At 47.1% G+C, this 24,602-nt stretch overlaps 1 protein-coding gene across 9 annotated transcripts in view; it reads right to left on the bottom strand.

Annotated features, from left to right (window-relative positions):
• Positions 1–7,539: 7,539 nt before the first annotated feature.
• Positions 7,540–24,602, bottom strand: part of LOC144509220 (ensconsin-like) — a 176,650-nt gene continuing 159,587 nt past the window's right edge. For 8 of the 9 annotated variants that reach the window (XM_078237726.1, XM_078237725.1, XM_078237729.1 and 5 more), the window contains 3 exons: positions 17,693–17,825; positions 10,832–11,127; positions 7,540–8,341 (listed from right to left, as the gene is read on the bottom strand). In XM_078237726.1, the coding sequence (XP_078093852.1) occupies positions 8,331–8,341; positions 10,832–11,127; positions 17,693–17,825 (440 nt within the window). In that variant the 3' untranslated portion in view covers positions 7,540–8,330. The remainder of the gene's footprint in view (positions 8,342–10,831; positions 11,128–17,692; positions 17,826–24,602) is intronic. The other variant, XM_078237724.1, reaches the window with a different exon arrangement.

Genomic DNA, 24,602 nt, shown 5'->3' with positions numbered 1-24,602 from the left:
AAGGACACCCAGGTCCCCCTGCACAGCAGCATGCTGCAATTTTTTACCATTTAAATAATAGTCCATTTTGCTGTTATTCCTACCAAAATGAATGACTTCACATTTACCGACATTGTACTCCATCTGCCAGACCCTCGCCCACTCACTTAGACTATCTATATCCCACTACAGACTTTCAGTGTCCTCTGCACACTTTGCTCTACAACTCATATTAGTGTCATCTGCGAACTTTGACACACTACACTTGGTTCCCGACTCCAAATCATCTCTGTAAATTGTAAACAATTGTGGTCTCAACTGATCCCTGAGGCACACCACTAGACACTGATCCCCAACCAGAAAAAACACTCATTTATCGTCACTCTTTGCTTTCTGTTAGTTAATCAATCCTTTATCCATGCTAATGCATTACCTGTAACGCCATGCAGCTTTATCTTATGCAGCAGCCTTTTGAGTGCGGCACCTTGTCAAATGCCTTCAGGGAATCCAGATACACCACATTGTCCACCACACTCATAATATCCTCAAAGAATTCCAGTAAATTAATTAAACATGACCTGCCTTTCATGAACCCATGCTGCCCAATGGTACAATTTCTATACAGATGTCTCTCTATTTCTTCCTTGATGATAGATTCAAGCATTTTCCCCACTACAGAAGTTAAACTAACTGATCTATAGTTACCTGCCTTTTGTCTACCTCTCTTTTTAAACAGCGGTGTCACGTTTGCTGTTTTCCAATCTGCGGGAACCACTGGTGCATTTACTACTTCCCCCGCCATCTCTTTTAGTATCCTGAGATGCATTCCATCAGGGCCAGGAGACTTGTCCATTAGCTTGCACTACCTCTTTAGTGATAATGACCGTTTCTAGGTCCTTACCTGCCATAGCCTCTTTGTCATCAATTTTTGACATGTTATTTGTGTCTTCCACTGTGAAGACCGACATAAAATACCCGTTCAATGCCTCAGCCATTTCCTCATTTCCAGTTATTACATCCCCCTTCTCATCCTCTAAAGGACCAATGTTTATTTTAGCCACTCTTTTTCATTTTATATATTTGTAGAAACTTTTGCTATCTGTTTTTAAATTCTGAGCTCATTTACTCTCATAATCCATCTTACTTTTCTTTATAGCTTTTTTTGTGGCTTTCTGTTGACCTTTAAAGATTTCCCAATCCTCTAGATTCCTACTAATCTTTGCCACTTTATATGCATTTTCTTTCAATTTGATACCTTCCTTTATTTCCTTAGTATGCAGGGCAAGACTCTGGTATTAGATTTTACCTTCTCACTCTCCACCTGTATTTTAAATTCAACCATACTGTGATTGCTCCTTCTGAGAGGATCCTTAACTATGAGATCATTAATTATTCCTGTCTCATTACACAGGACCAGATCGAGGAAAGCTTGCTCCCTCGTAGGTTCCATTACATATTGTTCAAGGAAACTATTGCGGATACGTTCTATGAACTCCTCCTCAAGGCTGCCTTGACCGACCTGGTTTGACCAATTAACATGTAGATTAAAATCCCCCATGATAATTGCTGTTCCATTTTTACATGCATCAGTTATTTCTTTGTTTATTGCCTGCCCCACCGTGATGTTATTATTTGGTGGCCTATAGACTACGCCTATCAGTGACTTTTTCTCCTTACTATTTCTAATTTCCACCCAAATGGATTCAACATTTTTCTTCATAGAACCTAAATCATCTCTACCGCCCCAATGTCATCCTTGAATATCAGAGCTACACCATCTCTCTTACCTTCCTGCCTGCCCTTCCAAATAGTCTGATACCCCTGGATATTTAACTCCCAGTTGTGACCATCCTGAAACTATATATCTGTAATAGCCACTAAACCATACTCATTCACGATGATTTGTGCCGTCAACTCATCTACCTTGTTTTGAATGCTAAGAGCATTTAGGTAAGGTGCCCTTATGCTTTTATACCTTCTTTTTGAATCCTAACACTACCATTAATAACGTCTCCTGAGTTCTCTTTCCTTTTAACTTTTTTCAGAATTTTCCATGTAGTTGAATCCTCCTCCCCACATGTTAATCTGCTGCTTTGCTTCCCATTTACCATTTTACTTCCCCTAGTTTTACCCTTCCCTTACCCCCCACTTGCTAGTTTAAAGTCCTTGTGACCACCCTATTTATCCTTTCACTAGAGCAATGGTCCCAGATCGGTTCAGGTGAAGATGGTCCCAACTGAGTCCTCATTCTCCCACTCCAATATCTTTTCAAGCTAATCAGAGATGTCCCTCACCCTAGCACTGGGCAGGCAACATATCATGCGGAACTCTCGATCCTGCTTACAAAGGGTGCTATCAATCCCCCTAATTATAAAATACTTTACCACTACCACTTGTCTTTTCGCTCCCCCCTCTTGAATGGCCTCCTGAACCCACTGTACAGTGATCAGTTAGTTCATCCTCCCTACAGCCCTTTTCCTCATCCATACCTGTTGGACAAGGTCAATAGCTGAGGCTCCTCCGTTCCTGAATTCAGGATCCCACTACCTGCCTCACTTGCAGTCACACCCTGCTGTCCTTGACCACTTAGAGGTTGCAGGTCCTAAGGAGGGGGTCAGATGTTGTGGGGTCCAGGGGGTTAGAGGTTGGGGGGTGGGGGGCCAGGGAGGTTAGAGGTTGCGGGGCTCGGGAAGGAGACACTGCCAGCTCTGGGTGGGAAAGATGCTGGATGTGGTGGCATGGGAGTGGGGAACTGAAGAGACTCACTGTCCAAAGGAGTGAGAAAAAGCGTGTGTACATGTATATGTATGTATGCTAGAGTGTGTATGGAATAGAGCGTGCGTCAATGTACCTGTGTGAGAGTGACTATTTTGAAATTCATGTGTAATGTTGTGCCAAACCTTACCTTTCTGAATTTTGCTCATCGGCTCCTTGAGTGAGAAAAATATGGATTGTGCCCCCGCCCCTCATTTTGGACAAGTTTGCTCTACACTGTTCCCATCAACCACTCTCCGGACAGGTATGGCATGGGTTAAATATAGAATAAAGCTTCCTCTACACTCATATCAAACCTGAGTATAATTCTGTATAGATACAGAATAAAGCTTTCTCTGTCTCAACCTTACTCTCAGTTTGGTATTCCCACTACATTGAATAAGTTTGACAGTTCAGGGATATTATATTTTGCCATGGTTTTCGCACTGCATCCTCAGGGAACATAAGCACTCGAACTTAAATTTAAATCTTCAATAAGTGTAATTAGGTGGAAATGACAGCAGAGCTAGCTAAAGTGAACTGGCAAATGAGGTTAATGGATAGGTCAATAGCGATGCAGTGACAGACATTGAAGCGGATATTTCAGAATACACAGCATGGATACATTCCAATGAGAAAGAAATATTCCAAGGGGAGGACCCATCATCCAACGTTAATTAAAAATGTTAACAGATATTATTAACCTTAAAGGAAAAGCATATAATTCTCACTCCTTTCGACAGTGAGTCCACCGTCTTTGCCGCAGGAGGCTGTGGAGGCCAGGTCATTTGAATGTCTTTAAGATAGAGATAAATAGGTTCTTGATTAATAAGAGGATCAGGGTTTATGGGGAAAAGGCAGGAGAATGGGGATGAGAAAAATATCAGCCATGATTGAATGGCGGAGCAGACACGATGGGCCGAGTGGCCTAATTCTGCTCTGATGTCTTATGGTCTTACGTTGACATTGAGGGAGAGGTTATTGTCATTGCACCAGTTCAACAGATTCTCTCTTTCCTGTATTCCGTCTCGTCATTGTTTGAGATCGAATCCACTACGGTGGTGTCATCGGCAAACTTGAAAATCGAGTTGGAGGGTAATTTGGCCAAATAGTCATAGGTGTATAAGGAGTATACTAAGGGGCTGAGGACACAGCATTGTGGGGTACCAGTGTTGAGGATGATTGTGGAGGAGGTGTTGTTGCCTATCCTTACTGATTGTGGTCTGGGAGTTAGGAAGTCTAGGATCCAGTTGCAGAGGCAGGAGCTGACCCCCAAGCCACTGAGGTTGGAGAAGAGTTTGGTAGGAATAAAGGCATTGAAGGCTGAGCTGTCATCAATAATTAAGAGTCTGACATAGGTGTCTTTGTTATCTAGGTATCATATTGTATACAGTACTGGTCTCCATATTAAAGGAAAGATGTATATGTGTTTAGAAGCAGATCAGAGAAGATTTATCAAAATAATACCAAGAATGGGTGGGTTGCCTTATAAGGAAAGGTTGAAGAGGTTAGAAGTTTATAAGAGTAAGAAGCGACTTAATGGAAACCATTAATATGCTAAGCGGTATTGCATGGTGAATGTGGAAAGGGTGATTCCTTTTGGTCAGAGAATCTGGAACTAGGGTTCACTAGTTAAAAATAAGGGGTCGCTCATTTAAAGATGGAGATGAGAATTTTTGTTCTCTGAGGGGAGAGTGTCTCTTGAATCTCTTCCTCAAAAGGCAGTGGAAACAGAATCTTTGAATATTTAAGGCGGAGCTAGATAGATTCTTGATAAACAAGGGAGTGAAAGGATATCAAGGTAGGCCAAAGGTTACAATCGGATCAGCCATGAAGGGTTGAATGGCCTACTCCTAGTTTATATGTTCACGAGTTCATATGTAACATTGAAAAATTTTATTTTATTATCTGGATAGAATGTGTGTCCGGGGGAAGTGGTTACGTAGTGTTATTGTCACTGGACTAGTAATTCAGAAACCTAAGTTAATGTTCTCGGGATCAGTTTTTGAATCCCAACATGGTAGTCAATGGTAATCAATAAAAAATCTGGATGATCCATCTTGGCCTCCTCCGGAGGTCCTCAGAATCACAAATGTCAGTCTTCAGCCAATTCAATTCATTCCATGTGATATCAAGAAATGGCTGAAGGCACCGGATACTGCAAAGTGTATGGGCCCTGACAATATTCTGGCAATAGTACTGAAGACTTGTGCTCCAGAATTTGCCATATCCCTAACCAAACTGTTCCTGTACAGTTACAACGCTGGCATCTGCCCAGCAATGTGGAAAATTGCCCAGGTATGTCCTGTACACAAGAAACAGGACAAATCCTTCCTAGCCAATTACCATCCCATCAGTCTACTCTCAATCATAGAATCCCTACAGTGCAGAAGGAGGCCATTTGGCTTATCGAGTCTGCACCAACAACAATCCACCCAGGATCTATTCCCGTAACCCCACATATTTACCCTGCTAATCCATCTGTCACTAAGGGTCAATTGATCATGGCCAATCAACCTAACCCACACATTTTTGGATTGTGGATGAAACCCACACAGACACAGGGAGAATGTGCAAACGCCACACAGTCACCCAAGGTCAGAATCAAACCCAGATGCCTGGTACTGTGAGGCAGTAGCGCTAACCACTGTGCCACATCAGTAAAGAGATGGGAAGGATCATCAACAGTGCTACTAAGTGGCACTTACTCAGCAATAACCTACTCGTGAATGCTCAGTTTGGATTCCGCCAGGGTCACTCAGCTCCTGAACTTATTACAGCCTTTGGTTCAAACATGAATAAAAGTGTTGATCTCCTGAGCTGAAGAGAGAGTGACTGACTGACATCAAAGCAACATTTGACTAAGTGTGGCATCAAGGAATCCTAGCAAAATTGGAGTCAATGGGAATCGGGGAAAACTCTCAGTTGGTCGGAGTCATAGAGTGGCATGGTGGCACACTAGTTAACACTGCTGCCTCACAGCACCAGGGACTTGGGTAACTGTCTGTGTGGAGTTTGCATTCTTCCTGTGTCTGCGTGGGTTTCCTTTGGGTGCTCCAGTTCCCTCCCACAATCCAAAGAGCTGCAGGTTAGATGATTGGGCTTAGTAAATTTCCCCTTAGTGTGCAAAGATGTGTAGGTAAGGTGGAGTAGGGGATTACGGGGAGATCAGGTAGGAGTGGCGTGTGGGGGTCTGGTTAAGATGCTGAGTCAGTGCTGACTCGCCTCCTTCTGTACAGTAGGGATTCAATGATGTTGATATCTGGTACAAAGATAGATGGTCATGATGACTGGAGGTCAATCATCTCAGCTCCAGCACATCACTGCAGGGGTTCCTCAGGGTAGTTTCCTTGGCTCAACCATCTTCAGCAGCTTCATCATGACCTTCCTTCTATCATAAGGTCAGAAATTGGTATGTTTACTGATGACTGAATGTTTAGTATCATTCGCGATTCCTCAGATACCATAGCAATCTGTTTTCAAATGCAGCAAGAACTGGACAATATCCAGGCTTGAGCTGAGAAGTGGCAAGTAACATTTGTGCCACACAAGTGCCAGGCAATGACCATCTCCAACAAGAGATGATCTAACCATCACCCCTTGACATTCAATGGCATTACCATTGCTGAATGCCCCAGTATCAACATCCTGGGGGGGTTACCATTAAGCAGAAACTGAACTGGAATAGCCCTATACTGTGGCTACAAGAGAAGGTCAAAGGTTAGGAATCCTGCACTGACTAACTCATCTCCTGACTCTCCCAAAGCCTGTCCACCATCTACAAGGCACAAGTCAGGAGTGCAATTGAATACTCTCCACTTCCCTGGATAAGTGTAGCTCCAACAACACTAAAGAAACTTGACACCATCCAGGACAAAGCAGCCTGCTTGATTGCGACCCCATCCACAAACATCCACTCCCTCCATTACTGATACACAGTGGCAGCAGTGAGTACGAACTACAAGATGCACTGCTGGAACTTCCCAAGGCTCATTGGTGCAAGTGACTAAACTGCGTCACTACCACCACTCTTGTGCCTAGATAGCGAGTGGACAACAATGATTTAGATCTCAGGTACTGCCATCAGGGAGGCATTAAGGCTACCCCAGTATGAATCAGCATATGAGTGAGGGAACAAGTGTCTGAGCAAGAGAACATGTGCGTGGGGGAGTGAGTGAAAGAATGAGGGAGCTAAAAAAGTTACCCATCCCATTTCCATATTTCAGACACAATCAATCTTTTGTGTCTCCTCTCTCTCACTCACTCAGACTTTTCCTTCCAAGATGAGTGCAAGAGAGTTAGAGTGAGTATGAGCAAGAGGATTAGCGTGTGAGTGAGTGAAAGACAGAGTGAGCTTTTAAAAGTACACGGTGCAAGAAATAAACACACTGGATGTGCAAGAATGATGAGAGAGAGACACGGAATCATAAGGCTCCTCTTTGGAAAGGTTTTGAACTCTGTTTTCAGAGGTAGGAAGACAGACACTATGGCTGGAAGTTTAACGCCCCACCCGCCACTGGAATCAGAGCGGGCGAGGGGCGGACAATGGGGAGGTCCATTGACTTCGGGCAGGAGTTTACAGTTTCAGGATGAGCAAAGCCGTAAAATCCTGCCCTATCAGGATCCTCTTCACTAAGTCCAGTGTGTTACTAATTCCCTTCTCTCCATCAGTGTGGCACACTAAATACTGTTCCTCCAACCATAACTTCTCACACCTGCTGAATTAGCAGTTTGGAAATTTGGGGAGGATTTACAAGGATGGAGGATGGGGCTGAAAGCAAGAATAGGGCCAATCAGACGATGCAGTCATGCGGCTTCCTGCCGTAACACTGAGGGGTTTATTTACATTATTCACATACATTGTACCCAGCAGTTTATTATAATTTCAAGTTAAATAAGAACGTGATCACCAGTGATACAATAACCATCGCTCTGCCACACTCTCGTCCGTCCGAGTGCCTTTTCCTCTTCACCGACTATATTGAATTAGTGTCAGTTTTAATAAGGTGCACATTAGGGACAGCATCGTGTCAGCACGCTGTGTATAGTACGAGTGAAGGAAGGCTGTGGGAATGGCTGCATCTTCCACAAGGTCACTCTATAATCTTCCGGGTTTTTGTTTAACCCCACCATCTGTTCATGTGGAAGTTACTTTTCCGTAAACACTTTTTAAAAACACTTAAAATAAAAACAACACAACAAAGTAAAAGGAAGTGTCGCTTGGAGACGTGAGGATTTTGCAGTCCTTTGGAAGGTGCATAATAATAACACCTTGTTCGTGTCTCTTCCCCTTTAGTGTGGTGAGCTCCTGCGATCACTTCCAGATCCAACACCGAGTAGCAAGCCGTGCGTGATGGCCTGGGGAGGGGAGAGCGGAGCGGAGGGGAGGGGAGGAGAGGGGGGAGGGGAGGAGAGGGGGGAGGGGAGGAGAGGGGGGAGGGGAGGAGAGGGGGGAGGGGAGGAGAGGGGGGAGGGGAGGAGAGAGGGGAGGGGGAGGAGAGGGGAGGGGGGAGCGGAGGGGAGGGGGGAGCGGAGGGGAGGGGGGAGCGGAGGGGAGGGGGGAGCGGAGGGGAGAGGAGGTTTCTTCTCTCGGGCCTTCAGAGGATTTCTGAAATAAAACAGAAAGTCATTACCACCAGAGATACAGACAAGGGCACTGTGATTATACTCTGCCCAAAAGGGATGGGAGTTATACTGCAGTTAGCATGGGGCACAGATCTTTGTAACAACCTGGTTTAGAAAGAACAAAGAGTAAATTTAAGTACAGTACAGGAACAGGCCCTTCGGCCCTCGAAGCCTGTGCCAATCATGATCCCCTAACTAAACTAAAAAAAATCTTCTGTCCTTACTCGGCCCGTATCCCTCTATCCCCTCCCTATTCATCTACCCATCCAGATGCCTCTTAAATCTTGCTAATGTGCCTGCTTCCACCAACCTCCCATGGCAGCGCGTTCCAGGCACCCACCACTCTCTGCATGAAAAACTTCTCTCCGTACATCTCCCCTCTCACCTTGAACCTGTGCCCCTTGTAATTGACACTTCCACCCTGGGAAAAAGCCTCCGACTATCCACCCTGTCCATGCCTCTCATCATTTCGTAGACATCTATCAGGTTTCCCCTCAGCCTCTGTCTTTATTCAACCTCTCCTCATAGCCAACACCCTCGAGACCAGGCAACATCCTGGTGAACCTTCTTTGCACTCTCTCCGAAGCTTCCACGTCTTTCCGGTAGTGTGGCGACCAGAACTGCCGCAATACTCCAAATGCAGCCTAACCAAGGTTTTATATAGCTGCAACATGATTTCCCAACTCAATTCCCCGGCTGATGAAAGCAAGCATGCCAAATGCTTTCTTAATCATCTTGGCCACCTATGCTGCCACTTTTAGGGAATAGTGGACCTGCACGCCCAGATCCCTCTGTACGTTAATGTTCCTAAGGGTTCTGCCATTTACAGTATAATTCATACCTAAATTTGATCCTCCAAAATGCATCACCTCACATTTGTCCGGATTAAATTCCATCTGCTTTTTCTGTGCCCAAGTCTCCAATCTATCTATATCCTGTTATTTCTCCTGACAATCCCTGGCACTATCAGCAACTCCACCAATCTTCGTATCATTTGTAAACTTACTAATCAGACCTTCTATATTTTCCTCCAGATCATTCATATATACTATAAACAACAAAGGCCCCATGCTTGCACTTACTACAGATCACTATTCTGAAAAACATCCTTCCACTGCTACTCTCTGTCTTCTATAACCAAGCCAGTTCTGTATCCATCTAGCCAGCCCACCCCGAATCCCATGTGATTTTAGTTTTTGTACCAGTCTGCCATGTGGGACCTTGTCACATGCCTTACTAAAGTCCATATAAACTACATCCACAGCTCTTCTCTCATCAGTTATCTTTGTCACTTCTTCAAAAAATTCAGTCAAGTTGGTGAGACTTGCCTTCCTCATACGAAACCATGCTGCCTGTCACTAACTAGTCCATTTTCTTCCAAATGTGCATATATCCTGTCCCTCAGTATCTTCTCCAAAAGCTTCCCCACCACTGATGTCAGGCTCATATGAAAGTCAGGGCTGAAATAAAATGCACAAATGTGTCTGGGGACTGTCCAAAGATGTGCGGGTTAGGTGGATTGGCCATGTTAAATTGCTCCTTAGTATCAGGGGGATTAGCAGCGTAAATGCATGGGGTTATGGGGATAGAGGCTGGGTGGGATTATAGTCGGTGCAGACTCGATGGGCTGAATTACCTCCTTTTACACTGTAGGGATTCTATGATTCTATGACTGAGGTTTGTGTTTGGATGTGCTAACTAGACACTCACTCACAGGAGAGTTTTTCCATTGATTTTTTTTTTACATGTCAGTAGCTCTCTGGGACAGCTCCACAGTGGCTGTCCCCCTGAGGGAGCGCACTGGAAATGCCAGCCCACACCCTCTGTTTCTCAGTGCCCGCTCTCCCTGGCAGCATTCAGTCTTTCACAGAGCGAGTTTCATACTGGATCATTGTTACCTGTCCACCCAGTGCAATAGCACGTTGACAACGTTATCTGGGTCTGGAGTGGGTTTCATATCCACTCCCATCCATGCCGACTTCAGATGCCACCAGAGTAAAATTCAGGCCATGTTCAATGTTTCTCACTACCCCCCACAGCATAGACAGGGGTTACCAATTTTTATATTTCATTGAAATACATACCTCTCCTGTGCAGCCTATAAATAAATTAAACAATTTGCATCGATTCCATTGGTTAGGAAAGCAGTTTTGTTTTCCTCATGACTGACACTCAATTGTCAGATGCTGAAATTTCAGTGAGCAATATAAAAACTCCTCTCACACACACCCACATCCCCTTGCTCTCACACAAACACACACACAAACACACCCCTAGTCTCTCTCACATAAGCCCATTCCCATATTCATACAGCTCCGTCTCTTACACATGCACGCATACCACCCCCGTCTATTTTTCTCTCTCTCACACAAGTCCACACAAACACACACACACACACTGCCCCCACCCCCTTAGTCTCTTTCTCTCGCTCTATCACACAAGTCCATACACAGCCTCTCTCTCTTTTCCATACCTGCCACATGCTGGGATTGAATTCCTGTTGTTTTCTTAATGAAGGAACTTTCCTCCTCAAACGCAATGATGGGATTGACTGGAATCTCGTCAGCTGTCAGACTGCTGAGACATTCTTTCTCCCTGTTACTGTCCACAGTCTCCTTTAAACAGCCTGTGTGATTAGAGAGCTCCACAATCTCTTCAAAGTCCTGTGATGCCTCCTCCTTGGGACAAATCCCATTTTGCTGTTTGTTTGACTGGACTCCATTGGTGAGGACAGCTTGTTTCTCAAAGCCATCTTCTTTTGGCGGCACCCTAATGAGTATAAGAAGCTGGTTTTTAGTTTCCTCTTCCTCATCTCTCATCCTGCCTCCCCATTTGTGCCCCCCAACTCCCGTCAACCCCACCACCATCCTAAGCTCAGTCTAAGTGCAACAGCTTCCAGTTCAACCTCTAGTCAGCACAGATGGGGCTGAAAAAGGTAAATGATGAGGCAAGGTTGATTGACTCAGCTTGTATTCTCTTCAGTACAGACAATTATGGGGAAATTTAACTGAGGTGTTCAGGGATGATTAAAATAATTTGATAGGATATATAGCCACTATTTTTCCTGGTGGAAGGAGTCCAGAATAAGAGAGGCTAACATTAAAATGAAGAGTTTGGCTGCTGGGGTGATGTCAAAAAACATTTCACACAAAGGGAATTTGGATCTGTCTCTTCCCCCCCCCCCCCCCCCCCCACCTCCCAACCCCCCCAAAAAACCTGTTAGACGGTGATGCACCTCAATGAGCACCCGGAAACAAGGCTTTAGAACTGAAGGCTTTAATACATTAACAATGAAACTACTAACACAAATTCACCCGTTCAGACTGAAGGGGTCCTGCCGGAGCAGGGGGTCTTATACCCTGCCACCGGAGGCGGGACCCCACTGGAGTGTGCCATGATAACACTTAGGACAGGTAAACACCCTATCCCAACAACATAGTACAACCCCCATAACAACAACACCCTAGCCCAACAGTAACACAATAACAACCCCAGTGGTGAACCAACGATGGTTCACCACATTCACCCCTCCTTTAGGAACCAAAGGTGGCGGGGTGGATGAAAACAGACAATGACAAAAAAAATAACAGGATTCACAAGTCCAGACGGTCTGGAGGACCACAACGACGCTGCGATCTTCTCAACACCGGTTGCGAAACCGGAGCAGGTGCTTGCGGTGGCTCTCTCAAAACAACATCTGGCTGTCCCCTCAAAGACTCCCGGGCCGGCCGGCCCTGATGAGGCGATGGTGTAGGGGATCCTGGAACGTTTGGTGGTGGTGGTGGTGGTGATGATGGTGGCGCCGATCTCCGAGTCTCAGGCAAGCTGTACCTGGGAGTAAAAGTGTTATGCACTGGTCCTGGTGCTGACCGCGCCACGTCTGGGGAAGTAATGAGGAGTAGTGGATCTGTGACTGGGGGAATAGGAGCGACAGGAGTTGCTACGTCCCCTGCGGGCGCCAGGTCTCTAATGGAGACAGTGTCCTCTCGCCCGTCAGGATATGCCACATAGGCATACTGAGGGTTGGCGTGGAGGAGTTGGACCGGTTCGACCAAGGGGTCGGACTTGCGAGCCCTCACATGGCGCCGCAGAAGGACGGGTCCTGGGTACGTCAACCAGGCTGGCAATGAGGTCCCCGAGGATGACTTCCGAGGGAATGAGAACATCCTCTCGTGGGGAGTAGCATTGGTTGCCGTACACAGGAGGGAGCGGATAGAATGGAGCGCAGTTGGAAGGACCTCCTGCCACCGGGAGACTGGAAGGCCCTTGGATTTCAGTGCCAGTAGGACAGCCTTCCAGACTGTAGCATTCTCCCTTTCCACCTGTCCGTTACCCCTAGGGTTGTAGCTCGTGGTTCTACTAGAGGCAATCCCGAATGAGAGCAGGAATTGCCTCAAGTCGTTGCTCATGAACGACGAGCCCCTGTCGCTATGAATATAGCAGGGGTACCCGAACAGGGTAAAAAGCTCACTGAATGCCTTGATGACGGTGGCAGTCGACGTGTCCGCACAGGGGAAAACAAACGGAAACCGGGAAAATTCGTCTATTATGTTAAGAAAATAGACATTCCGATCCGTTGAGGGAAGGGGGCCCTTAAAATCTACACTCAGCCTCTCAAAAGGGCGAGTGGCCTTGACCAAATGTGCCCGGTCTGGTCGATAAAAGTGTGGTTTGCATTCTGCGCAAATCCGACAACTTCTAGTAACTGACCTGACCTCCTCCACCGAGTAGGGTAGGTTGCGGGCTTTTATGAAGTGGTAGAGTCTGGTGACTCCAGGATGACACAGATCATTGTGGAGAGCCTTCAAGTGGTCCTCCTGCATGATGGCGCATGTTCCGCGCGAGAGGGCATCCGAGGGCTCATTGAGCTTCCCTGGACGATACATAATATCGTAATTATAGGTGGAGAGCTCAATTCTCCACCGCAAGATCTTATCGTTCTTGATCTTGCCCCTCTGCGTTTTACTGAACATAAACGCCACGGATCGTTGATCCGTGATCAGGGTGAACCGCTTACCTGCCAGGTAATGGCGCCAGTGTCTGACTGCCTCCACAATGGCCTGAGCCTCCTTTTCCACCGCTGAGTGCCGAATCTCTGGGCCTTGAAGGGTGCGGGAAAAAAACGCGACGGGCCTGCCTGCCTGGTTTAGTGTGGCAGCTAGGGCGAAGTCCGATGCATCACTCTCCACCTGGAAAGGGATGGATTCATCCACCGCGTGCATCGTGGCTTTCGAGATGTCGCTTTTCAAAACCTTGAAGGCCAATTGGGCCTCCGGCGTAAGTGGGAAGGTCGTGGACTTAATGAGCGGACGAGCTTTGTCCGCGTAGTTGGGGACCCACTGTGCATAATACGAAAAGAACCCGAGGCATCTCCTCAGTGCTTTCGTGCTAGCGGGCAAGGGAAGTTCAGTGAGTGGGCGCATACGGTCTGGATCAGGGCCAATGACCCCGTTTTCCACCACGTATCCGAGGATGGCTAACCTATGCGTACGGAATATGCACTTCTCCCTGTTATAGGTCAGATTCAGGCGAGATGCAGTGCGTAGAAAGTGTTGGAGATTCGTGTCGTGGTCCTGCTGGTCATGGCCGCAGATGGTGACGTTATCCAGGTACGGGAAGGTAGCTCGCAACCCGTTCTGGTCCACCATTCGGTCCATAGCACGCTGGAAGACCGAGACCCCATTGGTGACACCAAATGGAACCCTGAGGAATTGGTATAGACGACCATCCGCCTCAAAAGCCGTATATTGTCGGTCCTCTGTGCGGATGGGGAGTTGATGGTAGGCGGACTTAAGGTCTATGGTAGAAAACACTCGGTACTGCGCAATCTGATTGACCATATCAGAAATGCGCGGGAGAGGATACGCATCCAGCTGCGTGTATCTATTAATGGTCTGACTATAGTCGATGACCATCCGAGGTTTGTTCCCGCTTTTGACTACCACGACCTGCGCTCTCCACGGACTAGCACTGGCCTGTATGATCCCTTCCTTGAGGAGCCGCTGAACCTCAGATCTAATAAAGATCCGGTCCTCAGCGCTGTAACGCCTACTTTTAGTAGCGATGGGCTTGCAGCCAGGTACCAGATTTTTAAAAAGGGATGGTGTCGTGATCTTCAGGGTGGATAGATTGCACGCGGGGCGCTTTGGGCAATTTGGAGGCTGCGGCTGGTTCCCTACTGCCAGTGAAGGGAGTGGCCCACCGTACTGTAGGATCACACTCCTCATGTGGGCCATAAAGTTTAGTCCGAGGAGAATTGGCGCGCAAAGGTGAGGTAGCACAAGGAGCCTGTATTGCTCGTAAACTGTGCCCTGTACCTCAAGAGTTACCATACATCGTCCTTGGATCGGTACAGACCGGGACTGTGATGCCATGGAAATTGTCTGTTTGGCAGGGAGAACCCGGAGTCCACACCTTTTAGCAGTTTCAGGGTGTATGAAACTTTCGGTGCTCCCACTGTCAAACAGACAATTCACAGTTCTGCCACTAACCTTTACCTCCATCATGGAATGTTCCAGTCTGTAATGCCTGGTCTGATCCAGAGAGATCGACGCCACCGTTGGCCCCTGGGCGTCACTGCATGCTGCCGATGTGGATGCTGAGGACCCCTGCTGGTCGCTGCTGCATGCTGCCGATGTGGATGCTGAGGACCCCTGCTGGTCGCTCCTAGTCGTCGTGGACCATGATGGCCGCCCCCATGAATCGCATGTGGCCGAGGGCTCCAAGCGCAGCGACTCCTGGTGGTCTTCCTCCTCCTCTGTCTGCCACGATGGCGCCGTCCTGAGATCGCACGTGGTCGGACCTCGTGGGTACTGCAGCGCCGAAAGAGATGGTCTCCGTTCTGGAGGGTTACAAGCTGCACTGCCGTTTTTAGGTTTGGACCTGCAGACTTTGCCGTAGTGGCCTTTTTTACCGCACTGGCTGCAGATTGCCGTTCTTGCCGGACACTGTTGCCGTGGATGCTTGGCCCCACCGCAAAAATAGCATCGCTGGCCACCTGGAGCTGCCGCCGTCGTCGAATCGATCTGGGAGCGCGGGTTCGCGGGGCGAGGAGGGAGCAGAGCTTGCTCCAACCACGTTGACTGCACGTGGTCCTCGGGGTACAGCGCCAAGCTCTTCGACGCCGCCTCCAACCTCACGGCCATCCCCATTGCCTGGGTCAAGTTGAGTTTCCCCTTTTCTAATAATTTAAGTCTGATGTACGAGGACCCTACCCCTGCTACGAACGCGTCTCGGGCGAGGTCTTGCATGTACTGCTCGGCGGAGACATCCTTACAGTCACAACCCCTGGCAAGCTGCAGGAGTTCATTGGCGTAGTCTTCTATGGTCTCGCCCGACTGCCGACGTCGTGTAGCGAGGAGATAACGAGCGTGAATCTCGTTGGGTGGCGTAATGTACCTATTCTTTAGGAGCTCGACGGCACCCTGGTAAGTGGAAGCTGCACGAATGGCTAGGTAAATCGTGTCGCTTACCCTTGCGTGGAGGACCTGGAGTCTATCACTGTCTGTAGTGATAGCTACCGAGGCTGCCAGGTAGTCCTCGAAGCACTTCCACCAATGTTCGAACGTGTTAGCTGCACCGACCGCACGTGGGTCCAGTGTCAGACGATCCGGTTTTAGGATCTGTTCCATATTCTCAGTTAATGTATTAAATTGATGCACCTCAATGAGCACCCGGAAACAAGGCTTTAGAACTGAAGGCTTTAATACATTAACAATGAAACTACTAACACAAATTCACCCGTTCAGACTGAAGGGGTCCTGCCGGAGCAGGGGGTCTTATACCCTGCCACCGGAGGCGGGACCCCACTGGAGTGTGCCATGATAACACTTAGGACAGGTAAACACCCTATCCCAACAACATAGTACAACCCCCATAACAACAACACCCTAGCCCAACAGTAACACAATAACAACCCCAGTGGTGAACCAACGATGGTTCACCACAGACGGGGGTGAGGGATGGGTCACATGGAAATTTTAGAGCTTAGATTGATAAGAATTTTGGGTAGGGGTATCAGGGATTAGGTAGTAAAACAGGGTAAACAGAGTTCAGATGGTGGCTTAGTGGTCACATCAATGGACTAGTAAACTGGTGTAATTTAAATTCAATTAGTAAATCTGGAATAGGATGGCCAATAATAACTATCATCAATTATTGTACAAATACATCTGGTTCGCTAATGTTCTTTAGGGAAGGAAATCTGCCGTCCTCACCTGGTCTGGCCTACATGTGACTCCAGACCCAGAGCAGTGTGGTTGATTCTTAACTGTGCAATTATCCCCCCTCTGTTTATCAACCCAGCAGTGGGTAGGTCTGTAACCGTGTGGGTATTATGAACAGAAAATCCTTGGGTGTTTGTTTGTGGTTGGTGGGGGGAGACCCTCATTCAAAAGGAACTGAGCACCATGATCAAGAGACTCGGCATCAGAAAGGCAGGGCCCACAGAGAGCCCACCCCTTGCTGCCCACCACGACCAGTAACCCCTGACCCTCACCCTGCAAAATTTCTCCTGTCATCACTTACCTCTGGCCTGGGTCATTCTGCGATCCTGGGCCCCTAGCAGTGTTGTTTCTGCAGCAGCCACCACTTCCCCATGGGCGCTGAACAAGAGAGCTGCTGCCGTTTGGCTGGCAGCTCACCCCCCACCAATCCCCGGGGTCCTGATCCTGTGGAAGGCCCACTCGCGGCTTCTCAAGTGGCTTGTGATTTGGTGGGTCTCTCCGAAAGGAGACAACGTGGCTCTGTCACCAGCTTTTCAGCTGGCTCACCTGTCACCTCCATAAAATTTCCCCCGATATTTCCAGCTGTGGGGAGTTTAAATCTAAGACCATAAATATTGAATAAATTAATAAATCCAATTGGGATTTGATGATTCAGGCCTCAAAGAGAATATGTAAAGGTGAGAGAAGCAGCCAATTATTGTACCTCATTTCCACTGTCATATTGCCAAGAACTTGAACCCTGAGCCTTCTGCTTTCAGTAAGATAAGCTTTCAGCCAGTTCTGGGCTCTCCCTTTCTGATGCCGGGTCCTTCGATCAGATGCTGAGTGCCTTTGAAATATTGCTTATGATGGGGAATGTAATCTATAGAAGGCAAGAAAGGGCCAAATGATCTCTTATCTTGTCAAAAACAGAATCACAGGTTTAGGTGAGGGGGTGGGGGGGTGTTGAGAGGAAGCCAATCCTAATGGACTATTAATTGGGTGAATTTTAAAAATGAACAGGTTTTGAATGAATACTCCCACATGGTGAAGGTGCACTGCTTCCAGCTCAGTTGTCTTTTGCTGTGAAAGCGTACCAATGCAAACGATGCCTTTGTTTTACGACTTACCCCGACTTTCCGAGTGGATGATCCTGTGACGGGCAGTCTTTGGCATTGACAGACGACTCGCCAGCTTCCTGCTCAACTGGTGCCTCCGGCTGACCTTCCATGGCATTGGTCTTAACACTGTCAGGACCAGCTTCTGTGGAAACCATAAGAGCCTTTCACAAATCAAACACTGATTGGATCACCTTCTCCCTCCAGCAGGACTAAACCGCTAAGTGCACAAAATGGGATCAACACTGGCACTTCCTGATCAGGTTTGTCGCAATATCTACATGTTATTATCAAAGAAAAGTGTTAAAACTCAACTGCCCTACTCCTGATATGCATCTTTGTATGCATGTATCTCCAGCATCCACAGTATTTTGCTTTTATTTGATCTTACTTCCCTGGTTTAATTTAAAGTAATTTTCTATATCTGTATTATTTATATTGTGTGTTGGTGAGGTGCCCTCTGGTCTGTCTCTCCAGACGACAGTTTCTTTCTCTTACCTTCCTTTGTCACTCAACCCATTTGTATTCAGGAACATGGAAGTTACTAAACGATAAGAGATCATTACTATTCTCGTAGTCCCAGTGATACAATAATAATGGAGTTTTTGACTCACCAGAGCAATTAATCTCTCAAAATTAGTCTGCTACAAACATGAAGTGAGGAAATTCACCAGGAGAGGCGAGTTTTGGGGGTTTACAGGTCTATTGTCACCTCTTCCTCCCAAACATGCTACACTTATAACATGTCACAATTCAAACTTTCCCTCTCCAGTATCCCAAAAGGCTGGGCATTTGCAGCATCTCCATCTATATATGTCCCAATTTGTAGGTAATGATAAGAACTGAGCGGGTATTCCTCACCAGTGCAGTGCTTAGATCAGCATCACCTTTAGAGAATATATCAGAACCAGCGAGCTGTGGAGGAGGTCACTCAACTTATTGTGCCTGTTCCCATTCTTTGAATTTGAAAGAATTATCCAGTGAGTTCCATCTTTCTGCTCTTTAACCAAAACCCTGAGAATTTCTCCTCTGCAAGCATTTCTCCAACTCCCCTTTGCAAGTTATTATTGCACCTTCTTCTGAATCTTTTGAGGTGATGTTGGGATCCCAATCTCTTTTTAAATTGATCAGCATACGGAGGAGTGAACAGTCCATTGTTGCTCCCACTCCCTTTGCAAATCCCTGTGCTATTTGCATTCCACCCACTAAAAGCATAGCCTAGATACATTATATCTAATGCACCATAATGTGCACATTTATCAGGATTGAATTTCACTTTGTCCCTTGACTGCACAGATCCATATCTTTCCCAAACTATTTTGCAAATCATTTAACTGCACTCAATTGGTTTTCTGATCTTTCGATTTTAACATTTAGTTTCACAAAGATATCATAGCTGTCCAGCATTCCAAGCCAGATTTGAAAACAAACTGACAGTGATTCATGTACCGGTCTCTGCAAAACTTTTCCAAATCCAACCCCCAACTAATGTTAAATCCTGTACCATCTTGGTGGCATGGAGGCACAGTAGTTAGCACTGCTGCCTCACAATGTGAGGGACCCAGGTTCGATTCCAGCCTTGGGTCACTGTCTGTGTGGAGTTTGCACATTCTCCCCATGTCTGTTTGGGTTTCCTCTTGGTGCTCTAGTTTCCTCCCACAATTTAAAGATGTACAGGTAAGGTGGATTGGCCATACTAAATTGTCCCTTAGTGTTCACAGGTTCACAGGTAAATTATGGGAATTAGCGGGGTAAATATGTGGAGTTACGGAGATAAATTGTTCTGTCAGAAAGTCAGTGCAGACATAATGGACTGAATGACCTCCTTCTGCACTGTAGTGTGTCTATTCTACTGTAATTATTCTCTCCATGTCTGACATTACAATTCCTCGCCTAGTTTGTCATGGTTTGAGATCAAAAAGGTATGAAAATCGAGGATGTGATTCTTAATGGATGTTCTGCATTTTTCTTCACAAAAGAGAGGACAATGGGACATTGTAGTCAAGGAGGAGCAGTGTGAAATAACTGACCGGGTTAACTGAGTGAGAGAGGACTTTTTAGAATATGTTTGGGAGATGTGGGCCTCACTGGCTAGGCCAGGATTTGTTGCCCATCCCTAGTTGCCCTCGAGAAGGTGGTGATGAGCTGCCTTCTGGAATCGCTGCACTCCATGTGGTGTTAGGAAGGGAATTTCAGGATTTTCACCCAAGGATAGTGAAGGAACGGCGATATATTTCCAAGTTCGGATGGTGAGTGGCTTGAGGGGAACTTTCAGGTGGTGGTGGTAAGGGGTTTAACACCTTTGCAAGTATAAAAATCACCATGCCAGTATCGTTAATCTTTGAGAGAGCAGTGGATGCTGGGTCATTGAATATATTCAAGGCTGAGTTAGACACATTTTTGAAGGGAGTCGAGGGTTAAAGGGCACAGGCAGGAAAGTGATGTTAAAACCACAATCAGTTCAGCAATGATTTTACTGAGTGGGCTGAAGAGGTTTGATGGGTCAAATGGCCTACTTCCATTTCTTATGATTTTGTGATTACAGTAAGGATGTTAATGTGGTACAGAGATGATTTTAAAGGTTGTTGCTAGTAATGGGGAAAATTAGTTGCAAGGAAATGTTGGAGTTGTTTTGTTTGGAGCAGAGGAGGTTGAATGGAGATTTAATTGAGGTGTATAAAATTCTGAGGGTTTTAGGTAGACTGAATAGGAAGGAACCATTTTCTAAGGCAGGGAAGAACATAAACTGGTAACATAGATTTGGGGGGCGATTCTCCCAAAAACATTCTAAGTGTTGAATTCGCGGGAATACTGGTGTAAATCACAATTGTTTCTTCAGTGGGAGTTCAGACTCGAATCTACCACACTCTGGGCAATGCAGAGGTCACAATCATCAATATCATTCAAAGCTTGGGGGCAGGGCCTATTCACGCCAGAGGCTGACATACGTAGTGGCCCCGAACTGTCAGTCTCCTGTTTGCTGGCCAGCTCGATCACTGGCCAGCCTGGGAACCCTGCAGTGCTGCCCCTCCGGTCCCCACAGCTCGATCGCGGCCTCCACATGCATTCCCGGGCCAGCCCCGACCCCCCCGCCCCACCGTTCTGGAGCGCCCCGATCTCCAGCCCCCCCCCCCCCCCCCACTCCCACCAATCATCCCCCTAAGCTCCCCCCCAATAAACTGCAACCCTTTGGCACTGTCCCATGCCCAGTGGCAGTGCCAAGGTGCCCCCTGGGCATGAACACTTTGCTCCTTGGGCAGTGGCAGGAGGCACAGGCTGGCACTGCCAGGGTGCCCATGCCCAGGTGTCACCACACCCACCACCAAACTCTCTTGGGGGGGGTGGGGCACCCCGATTGCCCCCCTTCACTCCAGTGGCTAGTTCCCCAAAAGTGGGGTGCTACTCTAAACCCTGCTGGAGTGAATTTGTACTGGTGGAGTGGGAGACGCTTTCGGGCCCAGAGAATTCAGCCTTGGGCCCGATAATGACATTCAAATAACATTAAAAATAGATTAAAATTACTCATCTGGTCTTCCGCTGATTTCCTGCGTAGTCTCGACTGCGCCGGATTTTCGGCGGTGGGAGACGCGCATGCGTCGGAAACGCATGCGCAAATCCCGCGAATTGGCGCACGCGAGCATCTCCCGACCCGACCTGCCAAAAAATTAGCGGGTCGGAATGGGAGAGTCGCCCCCTTGAAGTACAAATGCTTGACATCAGAAAATGCTGGAAATACTCAGCAAGTCAGGCAGCATCTGCGGAGAGAGAGACAGAGGGCGGAATTTTCCTAAAAAATGGGCAAGTGTCTGACTGAAAACCGGAGTGTTTTGCTCCAGAAGCACAGCTGGGTTTCACTCCAGATCTTATGACACATTGTCAAAAAAAAGCAGGCTGTCATTGTGACGGGGTGGGCTTGAATAGAGCCAAAAGCACCAGCTCCAGAGATCAGGGCCTCATTTTTAAAGGGCGCCCCAGTCTCAAAGTAATGTTAAAGGTTCCTCTTCCTCACCATGCCCTCCATGGACATTGGGACCCCTGGCAGACAAGGGGAACACGCCCCAACACAGAACATCGAATGCCCTGGAAGCATAGGCATTAAGCCGTTTAGTAATATTTAAATCTTTATCTGGTGTGAAAAATCTCAAGCTGAGTTTTTGCCACTGTAAATCCTGTTATGGCCCTCTCATGAGAGTTAGCGGCAATAACAGGATTTGTGAGCACAGCAAATGCACACGGAGAATTGCAGCCAGAGTTAGCATTTGAGGTCTGTGACCTTTCCTCAGAAAGTTCCAATCAAAGCTAACCTGAAACATGGTACAGACCATCATTGGGGCAACACACGCTTGAGCTAGAAAATGGGATTAGGATGGATACCTCTTCATCAGCCAGCACAGACACAAAGGACGGGATTTTAGGGCCTCGCTCGTCCCAAAACCGTAAAATCCCGCCCCAGGTCAACGGAACTTCCCATTGTTTGCCCTCGCCTGCTCCGATTCCCGTGGCGGCTGGGGTGGTAAAAATTCATTTTCTCTCTTCCTGGTTTTGTTCTGTTACTCCTTCCTCTGGAATAGAATTACAAACTGCCTCCCTCCCAGACTGTCTACATTATACCCCAAGTTTTTAAACATAGTCCCATGTTCTATTCTATATTCCCATGGACTTGAATTTAATTAGAAGGCTTTGATGTGGAACTTCATCAAAAGCATTCTGGGACTTCTCAGCCTAGACAATTTGAGTCCCTGGAGGAATCAAAAAATATTACTCAGGCGAGCCCATCCTTTAGAAATCCAAGCTTTGTGCACGAGCAGTGGGAGAGACCTCATCCTGAGTGAGACACAGCCAGAGTGAGTGTGGGCATTTGGAATACAGTGAGAATTTGATGCAGAGGGGAAAGAGGTGCTTTTTGCTATTTTTCTTTGCTTCTAACTTCTTAAACCTTCAGCATGGCGTTGTCCTGCTGCAGCAGCAGAAGCTACAAGGGAGAGAGCTGACTAGTAAGTAGTTGGTAAAGTCGGGTAAGTACTTTTATCGCTTATTGTTTGTACGGTCTTTTTGTGATCGAGAATTTGTAAGAGCTATATTCTATAGTAACAAGGACCAGGGAAGAAGGGCCTGAGATTAATTGATATTATTTGATATTGAACATCTTCCAAAAGGTTTAATTTAAAGGGATAAGTCATGGCATGAGAGCTCAAAGCCGTGGTATCCATGTGGGAAGTGGAAACATTGACAGTGCCCAGGACCAGCATGTGCGCAGGAAGTGTCTCCAGCTGCAGCTCCTGGAAGCCCGAGTTTCAGAGCTGGTCTGGTGGTTAGGGACACCAGGAGGATTTGTGAGGCAGAGAGTATTGTGGACAGCACATATAGAGAGGTGGTCGCACTGCAGGCTAAGATTCCCCAGGCAGGACGGGCTAATACCAGATAGAGCAAGAGGTCTAGGCAGGCATGCAGGTAAATCCTTTAGCCATTCCCCTGAAAAACGGATATACAGCTTTGGGTACTGTTGGGGGAAATGGCCTCAGGGGAAAGTAGCAACAGCCAAATTCATTACACCATGTTTGGCTCTGCTGCACAGGGGGAGAGTAAAAAGTGTGGAAATGCAACAGTTATAAGGGATTCAATTGTAAGGAGAATGGACAGGTGTTTCTATGGCTGCAAATGAGACCTGGCTAGACCTGGCTGGCTGTAGGATTCGCATTCTAATCAGTATTCTGCAACTTGATTTTGTGTCTGTTTGCACTGTTTGAGAGCACATTTCCACTCCATCTGACGAAGGAGCAGTGCTCCGAAAGCTTATGGTATTTGCTACCAAATAAACCTGTTGGACTTTAACCTGGTGTTGTGAGACTTCTTACTGTGCAAATGAGACTCCAGGGTGCTATATTGCCTCCCCAGTGCCAGGGTCAAAGATGTCTTCTGGCCGGGGAGGGTGAACAGCCAGTGGTCATGGTACACATAGAAATCATAGAAACCCTACAGTGCAGAAGGAGGCCATTCAGCCCATCGAGTCTGCACCGACCACAGTCCCACCCAGGCCCTACCCCCACATATTTACCCGCTAATCCCGCTAACCTATGCATCTCAGGACTCTATGGGGCAATTTTTTTAAACCTAGCCAATCAACCTAACCCGTACATCTTTGGACTGTGGGAGGAAACCGGAGCACCCGGAGAAAACCCACGCAGACACGAGGAGAATGTGCAAACTCCACACAGACAGTGACCCGAGCCGGGAATCGAACCTGGGACCCTGGAGCTGTGAAGCAGCAGTGCTAACCACTGTGCTACCGTGCCGCCGGTACATTGGTACAAATGACATAGGTTAAAAAAGGGATGAGGCTCTAAAAGCAGAATGTAGGGAGTTAGGAAGTAAGTTGAAAGATACGACCCAAAGGCAGTGATCTCAGGAATACTACCAGTGCCACATACTAGTCAGAGAAGAAATAGCAGGAAATATCAGATGAATACTTAGCTGAAAAGATGGTGCGAGGAGGGGGGTTTCACATTCCGAGGACATTGGGACCAGTTCGGGGGAAGGTGGGAACAGTACAAACCTGGGCAGGACCGGGACCGATGTCATCGGGAAGCATTTATTCCAGTAGTTGGAGAGTTTAAACTAAAATGATAGGGGGATGGGAACCGATGCAAGGAGACAGAAGAGGGGGAAACGGGGACAAGAACAAAAGACAGAAAGGGAAACAAAGAAAGGGATAGGCAGGGGAATCAAAGGCCAGAATCAAACAGGGCCATAGTGAAAAATAGTGGGAATGGGACATGTAATGCTAAAAAGACCAACCTTAAGGCTTTATGAATGAATTAATCGCGCATAGATGTAAAATATATGATATAGTTGGGATTTCAGAGACATGGCTGCAGGGTGACCAGAGATGTAAACTGAACATCCAGAGGTATTCAGTATTTAG

The sequence above is a fragment of the Mustelus asterias genome, chromosome 21 (assembly GCF_964213995.1).
Source record: "Mustelus asterias chromosome 21, sMusAst1.hap1.1, whole genome shotgun sequence".
NCBI lineage: Eukaryota > Metazoa > Chordata > Chondrichthyes > Carcharhiniformes > Triakidae > Mustelus > Mustelus asterias.
The sequence above is the reverse complement of the archived record's forward strand: the minus strand, read 5'-3'. Positions and strand labels throughout refer to the sequence as shown.